The 20312-nt window shown below is 40.2% G+C and overlaps 1 protein-coding gene across 1 annotated transcript in view; it reads left to right on the top strand.

Moving 5' to 3' along the window:
- The first annotated feature begins 1497 nt into the window (after positions 1-1497).
- LOC139717798 (uncharacterized) overlaps positions 1498-20312 on the top strand; it is a 51663-nt gene continuing 32848 nt past the window's right edge. The window contains exons 1-2 of the mRNA XM_071629297.1: positions 1498-1898; positions 13228-13449. Coding sequence (XP_071485398.1) covers positions 1890-1898; positions 13228-13449 — 231 coding nt within the window. The 5' untranslated portion in view covers positions 1498-1889. The remainder of the gene's footprint in view (positions 1899-13227; positions 13450-20312) is intronic.

Genomic DNA, 20312 nt, shown 5'->3' with positions numbered 1-20312 from the left:
CGAAACTTCAATATGTCATACTTAACTTCCTTATTTTCATCCCATTTCAGTCAAATTTTTACCCTTCAACTCTTAAGATTTTACTCTTTTTTTATCGGACAAACTTACATTTGTACTGGATTTTCTCTTTAAACGTATGAAATGATTGTCCATTTCCCCCCCCCCCCCCCCCCCCCCCCAGCTTCACTGTCACTGCATGACATGTGTTCGATCATCGGGACCCTTCTATTCCTGCATCCACCCAATGAATAGGGTTCCTCTTCTTGAATCTACAAAAGATTGAGAAGCGAAGATTTGAGTTCCATGCGAGTGGAAGGGCTTCCGACGCCATGGCATCGTGTCGCTTCTTTTCATGTGGTATTTATAGTGGAAAAAATATCATTGTTCCTATCCAGGAAACGTGCATGGGAATTCAAGATTATTCCATGCATTTCTCCGTTTCCTTTTGTTCCGAGTTTGATGCAGGGACCGCGAAATCGGGACGGGGGCTTCAGCGGCTCCACACACACACACACACACATACGCACACAAACACACTGACACACATTCACACACACACACACACACATACGCACACAAACACACTGACACACATTCACACACACACACACACACACACACACACACACACACACACATTTTTAGGGGTCACTAGAAAAAAAAAATCTGGAAAAATCACAGTACCCATAAATCATATTTCCAAGGTTCCGTCCAGATTCTTCTGCTATCATAGTCGGGCTGATACTGACCCGCAGCCCAACCCCCACCACACCTTGAAAACGTTCCGCCACCCGGGGGCGGGGCCCTGCGATGAACAGTGCATTCAGTTTTCATTGGCTTTTACTCTACTTTTTTCTTTCTTCAAGCAGAATTGAGCACCTGGCAAAGGTGCATTCATTGTTTAATCGATTTTCTGCAGTGGTCAAAACGATGATACGCAGTTTTCGAAAACCCGCGTGGCTATAATTTGCTCAACATTGTTAATGTGAGAAGAAATTACTAGTGAGTAGGCCTAACTCGTCGTTCAAGATTATAAATACATTGAAGTTTGGTTGGGGGAGCACGTCGCCATGCATTTTCTTTTTCTGTTGTCTTCTCGTTTTTTCTTGTCTGTTCTTTTTTTTCCCCTTCTTTTGATTTAGTTTGGTTTGATTTGGCTTGCTATGTACGTTGCTCTATGAAAAGACCACTCAAGAGGATGACATAACGTTGTTTTGATCGCAGCTAGAGCATTTCCATTGTATTGTTTTCTTTGCGCATGCGTATATTTGCCAGTATCATCAGCTGTTGGAGCTGAGCAGAATGGTACTGAGAATAATGTGCATGCAGAGCGCACATGATCGACCCAATAATTGATACAGCTACCAAATATCCTACACACACTACCTTCGCGGATCGTACGGCACGGCCTGACGGCGCGCGGCGGAACATGGTCGAACGACGATCGTGCGTGTGTATCGTAGTGTTTGGTGCACAAGCAAGATCTAGTTACCACCTCATCCACGTTATACTGCTTATCTTCAGTCTATGTTTCTTTGCAAATGAAGTAGAAAAGGTGCAAATCCAGTGCTTTTCAGAACGTCAGGCGTCATACGGATCTAATGACAATGTTGCAATTCAGTGGCTTTTGTAATAACTGCCCATGATAGGACCTTTATCGTGATTTCAGAGCTCCTCCGCTCCCTGCGATTGCGTAGATAGCTAGGGGCTCGAGCAAGCAGCATCTTTCGGTTCACCTTCTGCTCGATTGCCGTTTTATATGCTGAAGGATCGCACTTTGCACACGTCGCTACGGAGTTTGCACGAGGACCAGAGCTGCAAGAGCCGAGACGCTATTTCCCCCAACGCGCCGGGTGCAAGACTCGGCTCCCGTACAGTCCCTGTGCATTATGACAACGGTAAGCACTCCGCAGCTTTCTGCACGCAGAACGAAATTATGATGAAATGAAAGCGAAAAAGTGCCGTTTGGAAAAATAGTCGGATATTCTTTATTAATTTCAGGGCAAAGTCACATTCGCCATTTTGAGAAGATTTCGTTATCTTGTAAGAATTGTGTGTTTAACCTACATTCTGTAGAAGAAAATATTGAAAGTCTCGAACGATTTTACTTCGTCCTATTTGTACTGGCAGTATAACGTACTATAGCCGCTGGAAACAAACTTGTGAGATTGTATTCAGCTAGTGGACAGGGCAGGGTAAGTGCTATATACACGCCGCTATAATACGCTGCTTCATCGGCTCTCCGTCTTGCAGCGTGTGAAGAAGCCGTGTCCATGTCCAATGATGGCTGGCAAGATTATCAGAACGAACGTTTGAATAAATCGACTCACGTCCACACAACTGTTACAGTCAGTGCATTCTGATCTCCACCAGATTGCATTGCATTGCTATTCCATGTTAACTGGCAAGTTAACATGTCTGTTCATTGTTAACTGGCACTACTGGTAGTATTAATCCAGGTCTGTAACAATAGGGCCTAGGCCCTAACGTATCCAGAATTAACGTGTCGTTAGAGAGAAAGATCCGTCTGTCCAGAGGGCTCTTTTATATTTTGCCATTAACGCTGTCCTCCGTGTACGGAGGGGATCCGTGAAGCCAGACGCAGTCTCCGCGGAACATTCCCTGACGGACAGATACAGACCGATCTTTCGGTCAAGGTCAAACCCAGAATAGGCCTACTAACGTTTAGAATCTACTCGTCATCATGCATGCTTTGCTATTTTCTCTGGAAAATTTGTTCTTCTTCTTCATGTGTACTGTCCAACACCCCCGGCCCCCGGCCCCCTTCTAGTAGGGGCCAACCCAGTTCGGGAAACCCACTCACAAGGGGGGCCCCTCCTTAAAGTAACCCGTCCCCCTTATAAGTAACCCCGTCCCCCTTATAAGTAACCCCCGGGGCACCCCTTATAAGAAGTCTCCACGCTTTTTTGCAATGCAACGCGAAAATGAAAGGACTGCGGCAATTCGCTTGATTATGTCCATAAAGCTTCTCAAGTTTCCTAGTTACTCACGAAATTTGAGCAAAATCGGTTTGAGGCATCATATCTAAAATCATGGATTTAAATGCGATGTCAAACGACCCATGCGAATGCTGACATGCGAGCGATTACTGGCATGAGTGTCGCCAGGCGCGGCGGCGCGGCAATGCTTGAGTGCAGACGTGGCGACTGAGTGACGTACTCAGTCGCCACGTCTGCACTCAAGCATTGCCGCGCCGCCGCGCCTGGCGACACTCACGCCAGTAATCGCTCGCATGTCAGCATTCGCATGGGTCGTTTGACATCGCATTTAAATTCATGATTTTGGATATGATGCCTCAAACCGATTTTGCTCAAATTTCTTGAGTAACTAGGAAACTTGTGAAGCTTTATGGACATAATCAAGCGAATTGCCGCAGTCCTTTCATTTTTGCGTTGCATTGCAAAAAAGCGTGGAGACTCCTTATAAGGGGTGCCCCGGGGGTTACTTATAAGGGGGACGGGGTTACTTATAAGGGGGACGGGTTACTTATAAGGAGGGGCCCCCCTTGTGAGTGGGTTTCCCGAACTGAACCGGGCAGGGGGTGTGCTGGTGTTAAATTGCGCGGAGAGAGAAGTGTGGGGTCTAACTTGCCTTTCTCCTGGATGTATTGTAGGGTTGCTGCTTTAAAGGAGTCCTTGTTTGTGATGTTGGAAACTGTTGATGGGAGTGAGTTCCAGTCTATGACTGTTCCGGGAATAAACAAGTATTTATAGCAGTTTTTGTTTGTGGCGATTGGGATTAAGCTTGTAACATTAGTTGTCATTTAAAACCTCAGAAAACCTCAGCTTAGTCATGCAGGTATCGCTGGTCAGCTGTTTAGAATAAAATATGTTTCCCTTTAAGATAAGCACAGGCACAGGATTGTAGTATCCATCCATGAGGCACGACATGCATGATGTCATTGATGAGACAGAGGTGATTTGTAGAATCAGACAAAAACAAACTTAAATATTTAATTCAATAGACTAAATTGTTACATACATTGTAGGCCTCGGAAGTGTGCGTAGAGTTGATACTTATTACCAATTTGCCCCTCGGTGTAACTTTTAATGTTATTAAGTCCATATTTAAACGTAATGAAGCAACCTTACCCAGTGACCCACAAGGTTTTATCTAGATTTTCTGTTAGCTGTAGGCCTACAGCTGTAGTAGACATGCTGTCTCACCATTTATCATTTCAAGCAAACAGTCTCTATTAAACACTAACACAGTAACAGTAACAACATCCTTAGATCTATACGAGGCACCTCAAGTATTTATGTAACAGATTGATGATGTATAAGACATGTAGAATGTGTTTAGCAGGCCAGTCATTTGCACTGACACAATTTGGTGGATGCTTCTTGTGTTGCAAATTGTAAAAAAAAAATGTTTGTTTATTGTTGAGGACTGGTCTACGAGGGAACGTACAATGTAGACCCTACAGACCACAGCAGGATCTGAAGGGTTTTCCATTGTACTGGCTCTTAATATTATAAAGTACCACGGTAAGTTAAATTCATCTTGGGACTCTATAGGTAACCTATACGCACTTGTGTTGAATACTATTTAACCCATATCGGGCCAATGCACCTGTGTAAATTAAGTAAACAAACACCCAAGTGGCCCAGCACCGTTCGTGCACACACGCTGACAAACAGACAACTCTCCAAACGATCACTCTTCATTAGCAAGCAATGAAAAAAACATAGACAAGTTCATTTGAAAGAGGAAAACAATCTCTTTAATATGGTATGTATAACATGCTGCCATTTACTGCATAGTACAGTCATAGTACTCGGCGGAAGTGAATGACGTCGTTCATGTCATTTCATTCACTATGGGATATTCCGTATGTGGCCGTGGCCCCTGCGGCGTTTGGACGAACTATGGAATGTCCCGTAGATGGCCTGATATGGGTTAATGTTTGCGTCAACCTCTCCAGAAAAGCATGAATTTCAAACTGAGAAGTTTGTTTGAATATATACAGTGTATGCCATGATTTTCTTGACAGCAAAATCAATGATATTGAAATAAATACTTGGATAATGGCTATGCCTATAGGTTTGTCATTTAAGTTCTTTCAAAGTAGAGTATGCCTTCAACATAAATACTGTGTCAGAGTCTGTGTTGGCCTTATTCGCAGCATTTCCACCAAGTCAATGGCAGTACGAGATAAACTGCACAATGTTTACATTAAACAGTCCGACCTCTTGCGTCCAGACATGTCAGGACTAGCGCTTATGCGGATAAAGCCCCCGTTCCACTATCACGATTTGGACCCCGATCTGTCCCGATCTAGCAGATCGGAAGAGAGCGGCAAAAGCGTACGGGGATCGGAAGCATCGTAGCAGCAGCGTGTGGAGGTCGGGGTTGGAGCGGGCAGTTTTTCAGATCGGGAAGAAATTTTGAACCGGTTCAAAATTTCTTCCCGATCTCCCCGATCAAAATTGACATATTTTTAATCGTATGGCAAGCGGGGAGAGCGTAGTGACAGCGTAAACGCAGCGGGGAGAGCGTAATGACGGCGTAAACGCAGCGGGATGAGCGTAACAAGGTCTTTCTGAGCGTAGTAACATCGGCACAAGAACGGGAAGTAATTTTAGCTTTAATTTTCGAAGAAGAAGAAGAGATGAAGAAAAAGAAGAGAAGAAAGCAGCGAAGCAGCTACCGAAAAGGCGAAGAAAGAGAGACTGCACGTGATGCTGAAAGAGGAGGAAGAGGACATAGCAGAATTTTGAAGAATATGAAATCATCTACAACTGGAGGAAGGCGGACTATAAAAGCAAGGACATCAAGAAAAATCCTTTGAAAAATCAGCACGTCTTTGTTTATACAATGCATTGCTGCAAAAGAACCGTGAGTTGAGGAGGCTCTTCAAGTTCAAGTTCAAGTTGATTTATTTCACTTCCAACAAACAAATAATAAGAAATACAAAGAAATGCTCATATACACAGACGTCATGAAATCAGTACCACAATGCAATGAACAGAATAACATTGTAAAAGAGATACAGGCAAATTATCAACAGAGATACAAATAACAGTTACGTCACTGTGGTAAATGCATACAAAATATTGCTGGAAATGGAGGGGTCTGCTAAAAAGCAGAGCTTGTAGTATTAGAATGCAGTCCCCTCATAGAGAAAAATATATAATTGCAAAAAAACAACAACAACAAATTTCCCTAAGCGGCAGCAAAAAAAAAAAAAAAAGGACAGACAGAGTTATACACACATACATGCACACATACGGACGCACATTAACAAACACATGGCGGCTCTCTTGTAAGGAAAAAATTGATTAGAGGATAGAAAGATATACAGTAGTAGTGAAGAAGGTAGTAAGTCCGAGGTGGACAAGGGGGGGGGGGGGGGAGGGGAGAGGAGAGGGAAATGGTGGGTCATAACCAGGGCACTGGAGGCACAGAAGCACGGGCTCGCTGATGAAGAAAGAGTAGTGAGAATAACGAAGCAACAACAACTTTGAAAATCAAAAGTAAAAAAAGAAGAATGAATCTTCGAGGTCCACAGTATATTTCTTCGGTTCTGCATGCTAATAAGTTGACTGACTGCTGACCCACAGTCGAATCGGGGTACATCGGGGCACATCGGGCACTTTTCAGCTCTCTGAACCGGGTAACAGCGTGATAAGATCGTATAGATCGTTCAGAGCGTAGATATACAGTGTGCATTGATCGAATAACATCGGCAACATCGCACTAACAGCGTAGCTACATCGTTCTAAAGCGTACCGGCAGCGGCAGAGATCGCAATGTGTAATTCCCGATCATCGTAGTAAGAGCGTAGCAAGCACTTGGTAGTCGTAACTGCAGCGTACTTAGAGCGTTCTAACATTGTACTGTGTCCAGATCGGCTCAGGTTTTACCCGATCCTTCCCGACCTGAGAAAATTGTCAAATCGTAGCGAGAACGGCATAGTGGAACGGGGGCTTAAGGGATTTTGCTAATGTGGGAGACTCAGTTGTTCAATACAATGAACGTGGACACAGTAGGCCTACGTACAAATGTAGAGGATCTGCCTACTCAATGAATGATCGCCTGTACTGCCATGCCCTGATTTAATGAAAAGTTGGGGGTAGTGAATGTCTGAATGCATACATGTATTTAGGTGAAAATTTGTTGTGAATGTATGTTAAAAATTTACAGATCAGCCGTTGCGATCTTAACAAATTTTAATTTGTAGAGGGAGACAAAATGAAGAAACTCGCATCTGAACCTTCAGCCCTCTGAATAAGATCTTTCATATTTTGATGATGTTGGGGATGAATATTATGTGAGTTTGTGTAGGAATTTTGTGTGAGTTTGAAATCCCCCTTTTCCCTGTAAGTATTAGATTAAAAAAAAAAAAGGCAATAGAGTGTCCAGATAAAGAGAGATCTGGATAAAGGATGGCCGGATAAGAGAGGTTACACTGTATGACTTTTGCCCCTTTGCTTTACCAAATTTTTCGTCGCTGCTTTAACTTTTGCTCTAACCATATCAAGGAGATAGTTTTCATGTACGTCCACCTCCCTGATCATCATATTTCTGTGAGCACCAGTGTATGATGTATTGATCAATAGGTGAGGTATCGAACGAAAGTACAATGTTTAGCATCCCCCTGCTTATCCTTTTTAGGTCTCCTGCTTCTTTCTTCTCATTTTAGGAGGCATTGGGAACTCTAAAAAAAAAGATAATCTCTTTCCAAAGATTATGTTGCTGTTTTTTGTTTTTTTTTTAGCAAAAGATGGCATTTCATAATATTTGGAAAGATCGCGTTTTGTATCCTTTAACTCATTCATTTTTCCATTTCTTGAACCCATTTTAGTATTAAAAAAAAAGAAAAAGAAGAAGAGCTGGGGGCCATCTTTAAATTATACACGTGGGCCTACATTATGTAGTTTGACTGGCTGTTTATAAAAAAAATGTCAGTTTTTGTTAAAGTTTGTATTTTTTTTTTCTTTTCTTGCCTTTTAATAGCAGTGTTTACATTGTACAAAACGTAGTTATCTCTTGTTTGTGCAAAAATGATAACCCTGGTGCCATATTGTTAACGAGTTGGATTAGAAATAGAATGTGATGCACTGCGCCGTTTCAAGTGTTATATGCTCTGCGATGTTATCACTATGAGGAGCACGGGGCCAGGAAGTGTAGATGGCGTGAATTTGCTGATGGCTGCCCAACCAAGTGAGGATGCCCCATCAGACCCAGCACAGAACATGGAATTTTTATATTATGTACAGAATTGCCCACTGCAAAACTTAATTTATCATTGTAAAAGTCTGTGTTTATCCTCTAAAGGAAAGGTCAGTGGCCTTATCAAACATTTTTATTGATCTACCAAATATTGTCAGTAAACTGGCCTTTTACCAGTGGCAGTCTGTCCTCTGCTGGAAGTACATACAGAAGAACTCAGAATATGTACTCAAAGGTATTCCATCTAAGAATTCAAGAAATGCTCAAACATTACTTTGGATCAAAACGAAAAAATCCCTCTAGTAGAAAGTTATATCCGTGAAAACATAACTGAAGAAGGTGAATTTGTTTATGATTTCATTAAATACGTCGAAGTGACATGGATTGTTCGTTTGTTTGTTGTTGTTTTTTTGTCAATCTGTTACTCTTGCAGGACTTTTCATATAAATTCTGTGTGGTCCACATAACATGTGTTACACTCTAGATATCTAAAGAGAGAATTTTGACCCTCTGCCCTTAACGTAATTCGCATCAGAAGAGAAAAAATATTGTTCGCCATCCAGCTGGTATCGGATATTTGCATTCTGTGAATGTATGTTGGCTACAATGACTGGTATGTACAGTATCATACACGTAAGTGTTGCTCATTGTACATGCTCATACATAGAAGTATGATGTCTTCGAGATTCATCCACTTACTTGTAGATTTATTTCCCGCCTGTGTTTTACAGATTCATATACAGCTGCAGTATGATGAGATCAATTTCTGTGTGGTCCACACAACATATGGTATACAGTACTTTATTGACCCTGCTTTTGCCATCGAAAAAAAGAAATAAATAAATTGCTGATTCCTATTTGCCATCTGGTATCAATTTTTTGTTAATATTTAGCCTACTTCTATCATGGTGCATTGAATGTACCTATTCCTTCCATTTATCCCAGATTAGTGAAATCTGGTAGACTCAGGTGAGTTTTTATACAGTAGACATGTACAGTGTGTCTTCTTGTCAGTAGACTGGCCTTGAGCATTTTGTGAGTAAACCAGACATTTTTTTTTTTTTTTTTTTAAAGGACAAGTTCACCTTCATAAACATAAGGATTGAGAGAATGTAGCAATATTAGTAGAACACATCAGTGAAAGTTTGAGGAAAATCAGACAATCCGTTCAAAAGTTATGAATTTTTGAAGTTTTTGTGCAGTAACCCCTGGATGAGAAGACTACTGCAGTGTATGTATAACTTAGATGTCACATGCGTACAACAATATAAGGAAAATATAAAGAGAATTTCACAAAATTCCATCTTTTGAAAAAAGTACACATTCCCCTGACTCGTTACCAACAAATGTTATTGGTAATATTATTCCCCCCGCCTTTAAAAAGAGGCAAGTCAAGTGCTCTTTTATTATGCGAAAAAAGTAAAAATATGTTGAATTTTCTTTTACATTTTCTTTATACTGTTGTACGCAGGTATGACTCACAAGCTGTAGTAGTCTCCTCATCCAGCGGTTCCAACACAAAAATTTTAAAAATTCATAACTTTTGCATCGATTGTCGAATTTTCCTCAAACTTTCACTGATGTGTTCTACTGTTATTGTTGCATTCTCTCAACCCTTATGTTTATGAAGGTGAACTTGTCCTTTAAAGATGAGGAAGAGGGGGAGATCCTCTAAAGCATACTGGACTACTGACACACTGGATGAGACTGTCTCAAGGACTTGAGATCCAGACCAAAGCTCAGGAGGACTTTGGACTTGTTTAACAGTCCAATTTGTGATACACTGTACTAGCTCTGTAGCTTCATTAAATCTGCTTTTATTACCATGTCTAGATTTATCTGTTTTAGATAACTATCTTTACATTTGCAGTTGGCATCTTAATTAGGACTTGAGACAATGTATCATTAAAACGAGGGCATTAATGGTGGAAGATTTTAAGAAGAGTTGGGTAACCAGGGCAACAAATGAAGATTAAAGACCTGGTAGCATGTGGATTTATGGGTGGCCTGGTTCGTTCACTGTCTGCCAGCGTACATTCAAGAATCTGTAGCACTGGTCAGCGAATATAAAGTGCATTACAGGTAAGTGCACCCTTGTCGGGAATGGACGATTCCAGAACTTTGAGATTCTTGGCAATGTGTACTTTAGAGGTCAGTATTAAACAAAACCGTAGACAATTCATCGCAGGGGTCCTGGAATGCACACAGTGTGCATTGTACAAAGTACACTTTTAGGCCTATTACATCTGAGCTGGACCAGTCTTCCAGTCCATGAATCCCACACTACCAGGGCTTGGGGAGATGGTGCAATTTTGGTTGAAGTTGGATTCATATTCTAACTTTTTTATGAGATAATCAAGAAACTACAAATGAAGTATTAAAGGGCATGATATACAATTCTAGGAGGAATTAAAAGTTTATTTGATGAAAATCAGTTTTGAAATGGCTGAGATATATCCCAAAGCAGAGTAAAACAAAGCAATCCTAATAAAAGATGGGTCCCACATTTTGTCAGGACCACTGTGTTTTTTGATACCTCAGCCATTTGAAACCAATTTTCATCAAATAAACTCTGTTGTAAAATTCCTCTTAGAATTGTATGCTCTTTCACATTTCAAGAGGTTTCTCATTACATTTGTATCTCACAAAGAGTTGGTTAAAACTATGCAATCCCTTTAAATTGAGCTACAAGTTCAGGTTATCTGTGGCAGGTACTTGGTAAATCATGAGTGGGGGTATTCCTGGCAAGAATTATGTGACAGCAATAGAAAAAATATTTTTTCGAGTGATTTACATGCAGTGTGTGATGGGTAGGGCCTATAAAGCTCATAGTGGAAAGCCATACACATGTATCTTGAAAACAGGCTGTGCATACTTTTGTGATTTATTCACGAAATGACAGATTTTTGGGGGAAACAGTCCCTCACCCTTTTGATTTTATTACCCACCTTTATGGCTCTATCAGCTCTATTTAAGATCTCGATGAAATTTTGGCGAACTGTCCCTCGAGGTACAATGTGGTTCACTCCCAGGTACACTGATGAGAAAGGGGAAGAAATCCCTGCAGAGAAATGTATCGTACATTGTACACTTGTTGTGCATCACAGATTCCAGTGGTAAATCAGTCACCATTTTTAAATTACTGCGCACAGGGCTTGAAGTACACTTTGAGGCCAATGGCCATGCTGCCCCTCCAGAATCCCAAGAGGACACAACCACTATTGGCTGTGACTATTTTCTGGTAAAAATAACTGAGAAAACCTTTGAGTTTGTACAAAAAACAGTCTGAGTCAGTTTCCTTGCCTTTTCATTTGAACTGTTTTTTTTTTTTTTGTATTTTTCTTCCGAAATGTGGTGTAAAATATTACAATGAAAATTCCCCTACTGTTTTCATCAAGTAGGGCCTAGGCCTATATGTTAAGGTTTATATCAAATATGTACAGTATCACTTCCAGTTTGTTGCCAGCCCTCCCCCCCCCCCAAAAAAAAGGGGGGGGGGGGGAGAGACCACTCATAAATATCGAGTACTTCACTTTTAGCCTTGATGCCCCCCTCCCACACACACACACACACATTTGCAACTACATGTAGCCGTAACACCCCCTCAAAAAAAAAGAGAGAAAAGATGAATAGTAATGATATGAAAACATAAACTGAGAATCAAGGCCATAGTGGCCATGATTCAAAGCAAATTAAATTGCATTTCTGCAGTGTATGAAATCTATGAAATGTGGTCCCATTTGTTGATAAAAGTATGCAAATGAATGATGGTGGACATGTACATATGTACATTGTACGTGTGTACAGGGTATAATATGATGCATTTGCTTGATGTGTATAGATTTATGGTTCATTGTTGCTTATGATAATTTGTATTCGACAGGATGTCAGTTGCCAATTCCCCTCATTCTTTGTCACGTAGTGATGCGCAGAGCCCTCTTCTGTTGAACCCATCAATTCTTGAGATGATTTTATGGTAAAACTGATCATGTGGTTATGATTAGATTGGCAACTTTGAATTTCATATTTGACTAGTATGATGATTTTATAGTTGGAATGATTAAAATAGAATTGGTTGAATTATAATGTGTACAAAATCAAATTAAAGAAAGAAAGTCACTTCTAAGAATTCCTGTAGTGATATTCATCTTTTACAAGTATAGATATCAGTTTTGTAGGTCCTAAATGAATCTTTTTACAAAATGGAAGAGGCTTTTAAAAGTATTAAAGCACATGCTGCACCACTTTTAATTGTTTGAGCAACAAGAAAATGAGAAGAGAAGTAAGCTGCTATAGTTCGACACCTTTGATGAAACGCTTTTTACGAGTATTAGAATTCAATTATAATACAAAGGTAATAATAATTGTGATTTGTAGACTGATGTATAGAAGACACAGCATCAAACACAAAACTGATTCTATCATTTTCCCCAGTTTACTCAACTCATGTAGGCCCTTAATCCATCTGCCCTCTTCCCACTTCCAATACATGTAGGGTCTACATGTAGGTGCCTCCTTCATTCCAGCCATGCTGCCACTCTTCAGCACACACAGGCACTCAATCTAACCACGCTACTTGTTTCGGGCCCTACTGTATTCCCCCGTTTGAAAAAGAAAGAGAGAGAGAAAAAAAAAGATGTACAGTGTTCTGGTATCTGGGCTGAGCGAAGCAGCGGTGCCCAGTTACTGTAGGCCTATTCAGAGTTGGACATGACTGCTATGTCTGGGGTCAAAGGCAGGTCATACCCTGGACCTTGTTTTTATCATGTGTGCAGCATGCCCTCCTCTTGTCTGGTTTCCAGACCATTTGCCAAGTTTTGTCCCGTCCTTAAAATGCACCCTTTTGTCGCTGCCCACGACCAAGTTGTCACTTTCGTCTGCAAGACCATCCATCTCCACGTGCTGTCGCTTTCGTCGTTAAAGGGCGGCGATGTTCTGGGAGGCAAATAAGTGTAGGAAGATGGTCAGGAAGCCAGACTAGCTGTCCTCTTGGTTACCACTCACTGATGTCATGCTCTATCTCCTCAACAGCATTTCTCCAAGCTGAAGAACAGGGACGGAGCCATGGCCTCCAAGAAGTCTGTGCTCTCCACAAAGAGCTGTCGGCTCATCACCATGATGGGGCTGACAGCCTCATTCTTCCTCGTGGAACTCGTCGTTGGCTACGTCACGCACTCTCTGGCCCTGGTGGCCGATTCGTTCCACATGCTTTCCGACATCATCTCCCTCATTGTGGGATTCGTCGCTGTCAGGGTAAGTGCCAACTTTGAAAGTCACACATCTGAAGTTTTGAGTGCATTACCCGAAAGGGATGAGGGACAGAAATGAAGAAGAGGGAGGGAAAAGTGAAGAAATGAGGGGGGGGGGGGGGGATGGGGGAAGGAAAGGGGTAGGGGAACATACAATAGTAGGACATTGACCATACAATGAATATACATGATACTTTTGTTGATCCTTTCTCATAAATTTAAAAAGAGAAAGAACTTTCTACAAAAAAGAAAAAAACTTTCAAGAAAAATTTCATTAATTTTGTTGAAAGCCTTTTACGGGTGAGTATAAATATTACACAAGCAATTTGTGTTGTAACAAAGTCCTTGGACTTTTCTTTGTGAAAAAAAAAATTGTTTTTCTAGCCTAACAATGAAGTATGCAAAGAGATTTTAACTAATTTTGGTACTTGAAGTTTTTTGTTGTTGTTGTAATGAGAATTTCGTCATAAAACAACCCTGTTTGTTATAATGATAGTGACTGTAGTCACTAGGTTTTTGCTTGATGGCTGCTGTACTTTGAAATCAGATGGGCTATGCATTTTCAAGTAGGTCTACATGAACATAATTGTTTTCTTATGATATAGAATTTTCATGGATTCCCCTAGTTTGCATCCAATCCTGTGTTCTTGTGCATTTGTGCAAATGCTTGCCCTGAAATACTAGTGATAAAAGGACAGCATGGATTTCATACCTGCCCGACAGGTATCCAAATGCACTTGTACACGTATGTGATTGAAATACATTTGTAGTTGTGCTCTAACTTATTACACATTCAGAATAACTGTATTAATAAGCAAAACTGAGGCTGAACTTGGTAGCAGCCGGCCAGCTGAGAAACAAGACTTGCTACTATTACACCTTACATGTAGATGTGAAAATATGTTTGCAGCATGAAAATAGAATGTTGTGGTGTGATATAGACATGCAAAAAACACAGATGTTCAGGTATGCACAAGGAGAGGGAATGATACCATTATCAAACATGTGTTTTAACCCCGATAAAAGAATCCTGGCCCTTCTTTGCCCCCTGAATTCCTAAGTAGGAAACTGTTACATCACCTATGACCTTCTTTCCTCGATAATCTATTCAGTTCTAAAGTTCATGGAGAAAAAAAAAATTTATCTTTGACAAGTCTATCAGCTACTGAAATGCCAGGATGTCTACAAGATGATAGAAGAAGTGGCTGTGAGACAAGATGAAATTCTTTCAAAGATGTCATAACCCCTCCCCCACCCCCTTCTCAGTTAATGGTATAGCATAGGATGCATACATGCCTACATAACAATACAAGCTATTAGTATGAGGGTACATGCCTGGGTATGTCTATTGTGCACCCTTTTTTTAATCCCAAGCCACGCTCAGACACATCACATCACAGTGGGCAGCAAGCAGTCAAATAGACAATAGAAATTAGAATGTGCCGAGCTGTGAATGTGAGCTGAAGAGGTTAATAAAATAGGGCCTCTGTTCGCTCTATTCTCTGGCTTGCACTCTCAACAGGAAAGGGGGCAAGGCAGGGTGGGGGTGGGGGGGCGTGAGGTAAACCTTTTGGCGGTGATCCATTGTCACTCCAGAGTTCTCGCTGTAGAAAAGTGCAGGCATAAGTAAACAGTCTAATACCAGGCCAAGTGACATGAATTTCACTCGGCGTTTGTCCATCATGGTGACATGACATTTGTTCCTGCAGCAATTGCTGGGGTCTTACAATATCTTCTCCAAGGACTGAAGGGTTAGGGTTGTGATGGGAGGATTAGGATTACGGTTGGGAGAATATTTTTGTGGACCTGTAGCTCTTGTGTCAGGGTTTAGAGTGCAGATATTTCATGGGAGCAATTGTCAAAGGAGTAAATATCATGGAACCATCCATCATATTCATGGCTTAAATACAATTGTATATCAAACCTCGGACATACAGTGTACAAATGTCCTCTACTCATTATTTGGTCTCATTTTGCAATGTTTCTGGTTTAAGATTTGTAGTATGAGTCTCCCTCAAAGGATGGCCAAAAAGCATCATCTACTGTATACGTTATCACTATTTCCGCATACAGATGTTTTCACGAATGACAAGGCCATAGGCATTTTTGCGAGATGTTGTTTTTGCGAATCGGTGCCGACGCCTATTAAAGTTAATGCACTATTAACAGGGCGCATGGAGACATTTTTGCGTGTTGTTAAATATATGCGATCCAACTGTGATTCGCGAAATTCGCGAAAATTAAACCCTCGTGAAAATAACAGCTTATACAAGTTTCATGGTACACTGTAATCATGAAAGTTGTTGAGAATAGTATTCTATGAATTCTAGAACAAAACCTACAAGTTTGCTTCAGTATAATGATTAGGCAAGCATTTTTTGATGTTCAAATTTCCTTTTGGGCAATTCCGCGGTTAGTAACGTTACATTTAAAGAAATTTAGATATTTATTTTTACTACTAAATCACCATTTATTCATTTCAAGTCAAAATCATGTTAAACCATGTTCATCCTTCCCAGGTCTATGATATAGAAAAGAATGAGCACAATCCAATGAAATATTAGAATTGCTATGGCAACTAAAAGGGCTGGTTAGTAACGTTACGAAAAAAGGACATGACAAAAAAATCAGTGTCTTGTAACAAAAAGTGTGCAAAATTTCAAGTTACTTGAAACAAAGTGTTGCATTAATTTCAATTATAGCATCATGACAAATGTTCACGCAAATATTTTTAGCAGTTCGACCGATAATTTATTAGCTAGACCCCCAAATGCATGGTTAGTAACGTTACGGTTAGTAACGTTACATTTGTCCGGAGTAATTCCGCAGGTCATTTCACCCTTTTGTAATTGAAAAAATTTAACATGACTTCTGGAGTATTTAAATGTATTCATCTTTTACCTTTTAGCAAAAAATTGAGGAAAAAATCTAAAAGCAACCCACTGTAATTTGCATTTAAGTGAATTTCAGCATCCCCAGTCCCACATGTTCATTTTAAATGATGGTTTTAGATCTCGCAAAATCAATAAATACGATAAATAAAACCTACTGAATTTGAAAGACCTTAGTGATTGGTGAACATCCATGGCATTAGTTGATACCTAAATTAAAGAGTAAGATAAAGAGGCACATTTCTTTTATCCATGTCATGTCCATCTAACTGCGGAATTGCCCTTTTTGGTTTTAGACTGCGACAAAAGAGAGAAGAAGTGTCACCAAGTGTCACTTTCATGTAATGCCCAAAGCTCCAGTGGTCAATTATGTACGATTGACACGTAGAGTTGTCTAGTTTAGCATCTTGTGGAGACTAAAAAAAAACCAAACACACCAGATACTGTATTTTATAAGCTGTTACTTTCGTGTGTGACAGGTATTTTCACAAATGAGGCGGTCACAGACATTTTCATGAGATGTTGTTTTCACGTATTGACTCCGAGGCAATCGTAAAAGCACTATACACCTACTGTAGCGTATGACAACCTTTTCGTGTGTTGTTAATTTCGTGTCTCAACAGTGATTCGGGAAATTCATGAAAATTAGACCCTCGCGAAAATGTCCGCTTTTATACAGGAGATTGTTAACAGCAGCCATGCAACTGTGATATTACTCAGTGATAAACCTTTTTGTGTGTTTTTGCTAATCACACACACTTTTTTTAAATGAGGGGGTAGAAAGTATTGAAAGATACCCTGTATTTCTGTGGAAAAAGATATATTCAATGACACCAAATTACTGTACCTGGCTTTTTTAAATTTGTTTTTTGTATTTTTATCTGAGACGTACAGCGTATGACCTGTGCACTATCTCACTTCCCGGGAATCTTACCATACAGTGTACATGTACTTTGTAGACTACACACAGCAATCTGAAGGCCCTACTAGTGATTGCACACATGTACAGGATGGATAAAGTAGGTCTCGTGATGGAAATGTTCCTGGTCAAGCCATGATAAGTGATGATGTGATCTGCACACATGACCCATACAGGTGTGTACATATGTATCTTTGCCAAGAAAGGAACAAGGTTCTGCAAAACTCTTTGTTTGTGCCACATGTTTTGAAAAGAGTAGATCAAGAAAAAAAAAGTGATTGGAACAAAGAGATTTGAAGGTTGAAGTTCTTTTACGAAATGTACAAGTGCAATACACAAAGTTTTGCATTACATAGAGTACACGCTGACTGTGACTGTGTGGCTTCTCAATCGTTTCTCACAGAAAATGGTTGCCATTTCGTTGTTTAAATTCAAGAATCTGTGTGAACCACATCTGCTGATGTTCGAGGTGTTGTACAAAACAAATAGTATGGTCTTAACTCGTGCAATGGAACAGATTTCGCACTCGGTGAAAGATGAGGCACACTATTCAACTCGGCTTCTTCTCATTGAATAGAGAGTAATAGAGTGCCTCTATCTTTCACCTCATGCGAAATCTTGTACCATCGCATTCATGACCATTCACTATTTGTATGCAGGTAAACTACAATATGACCTTTCAAGAATGGAAGCCCTTCCAGTATTCCACCATGGCATCTTTCACTACTAATCCTACAACATTCTTTTTCATCTGTAAATGTTAAAAAAAAAAATAAAGAAAAAAAAAATAAAAAAGCACCGGAGCCTCAAACTGGTGTGTATCATTGTACATAAAGTGTAGGTACATGTACGTGTATGTACAGTCTGCACAGAACTGCCTTCAAATGATGACCACCTGTTGAAACAAATTTAAGCAAGATTCTTCTGTGAGAAAGGAAGCTTTATATGTGCAGTACACTGTATGTATCAACTATCATGTTATAATACAGTGGGTAAGCCCTACAATGTACAATGTACAAACGTATGTCTGGAGTGACCAGCCACCATTGATTTTCTTTCTCTTGAATCCTTTATTCTCCAGTCAATACATGTATTGAGGCACCCCCACCCCTCCAGGCATAAGAAAGGAAGCAAGAAAAAAGGTTGAGCCATGCCTTGATAATCAGTGGTTTGGGTAATGCTTCATCAATAATTTTCCCCCATGAAAACTATGGACTAGGATCTACTTATAAACATGCACTTATGTGTTACAGAAGTCATATTGGCCTACCATAAACATTTCAATTATTTTTGGCAGGTGACCAAAAAAAAAAAGAGTAATGTAACCCTGAATGTAGTTCAAATTCATTCAATCCAACAGTCAAGTGTTTCAACAATGAATATCAATCCACAATGGAATGTATGCAACTTAGATATTAGGAGTCTTGCTGCCATTTTATTTGGGGGATGTGATGCGTATTGGTAATCACATTAGCATCAGTTGATTTCATTTCTGGTTGACATAAAACCTACATTGTACATACTACTGAAACATAATGTTCAATGTCGCACTGGTTTTAATATGTACAGCCAGTGGTGAAATCAAGGAGACACACAAGATCTAGTCACTTGTATGTGTACAAGTTTATCCCTTCAAACCCATGTTTGATGCTGCCACTAAAATTTGAATTCTTTCCTTGCTTTCACACGTACAGAGAGTGCTTAATTCAAAACGCAATTTAGTCATGATAGTAATGGCGCATCGCTCCTGAAAATCAAGCATTCTTGCCATGTGAATGCGAAGTGGAAAGACAGAGGGTGATTTGAATCACAATTCCAATCTGTGTTTCAAATGATAACGGTCCAAAGGTGTTTTTCAATCACGCCTCGTTGGAATGAAGCACTGAAATAACCGTGTGAACGTACATGACCTCCTATTGTGTTTCGGGGACGGAGCTTATGATGAACTTTCAACCACTTTGACAGGAAGACCACGCTCCTTGAATGCCTGCTACTTTGATGTCTCAAGAGTGATAGATGGGAACTTGGAAAGAGGCCAAACCTCCCTTCAACAATAGAGAATCTGTGCAACCTTCCTCTGTCGTGTGAACGAACGATGATTGAAATCTTGATTGCAATCGTATTTATATTTCACCATTCAAATTAAGCATGCAAATCAAGAAAGCAAGATGCCAAACTGGATCTGCCTCACACGTGTATTATAGAAGACATTGATTCGTGCCCCATTGCCCAATGAGCAGCCATCCTCTTGAAGAAAGATACATGTATGCCTTTATTTATTTTCACCATCTCTACTTTTAAAAGACCTTCCAGCAGAACATTAACAACGATAGAGACACAGGGATGCATGAATGCAAAATGCATACAAATTGATGAACTGAAAATAGAAATTACACTGTGTGTACCCGACTGGACATATAACAGTCTGGACACTATCAGCTGACAGTATACTCGTTCATAAAGAGCTACACTCAAAGATTATACCACAGCAGCTTTTAATATTTGTCAGAATTGATTGGAAAAGTGATTTTCTTTTTTAAGTTCTGCTTTACAGGCAGGTAAGGTATCAAATACTTCTAAAACACACAGCCAAGACTTACACTGTTGCACATTTCTGGACAGGATTGACTTTCATCAGCAACCTGGGAATTTGATTTCGCTTTATAATAAACAACTGAATTTAAGTATAAAAGTGACAATCTAAAATCAATGTTCAATCTTCAAAATGAATTGCTCGTGAACATAGACGAGTCGACAGTATCAAACCCCCATCATCTTATAAGGTGCTCACAGTATGCACCTGTAGGTAGGACTCTCTTAACATCAGATGGATCCAACTGACAGCTGATTGACAGGCACTTGGAACTCCAGTTCTTGAACCTCTTGGGTACAATCTGGCTTGAAAGTCTACACACTGGTCAGACAGGAGCAGAATGTTCTATCAACTGTACATTGGAGCCCAAGGGCTTCTACTATCAAAAGAGAAACAATGTCCAACAGTCCCTAAAATGTTACAGGACTGACAATGCACCCTATATTAACACCCTGAGGCTAGAA

Source organism: Diadema antillarum, unplaced genomic scaffold (genome assembly GCF_040938485.1).
Source record: "Diadema antillarum isolate AM-2024a unplaced genomic scaffold, OU_Dant_1.0 scf00000082, whole genome shotgun sequence".
In the NCBI taxonomy this organism is placed as follows: domain Eukaryota; kingdom Metazoa; phylum Echinodermata; class Echinoidea; order Diadematoida; family Diadematidae; genus Diadema; species Diadema antillarum.
The sequence above is the reverse complement of the archived record's forward strand: the minus strand, read 5'-3'. Positions and strand labels throughout refer to the sequence as shown.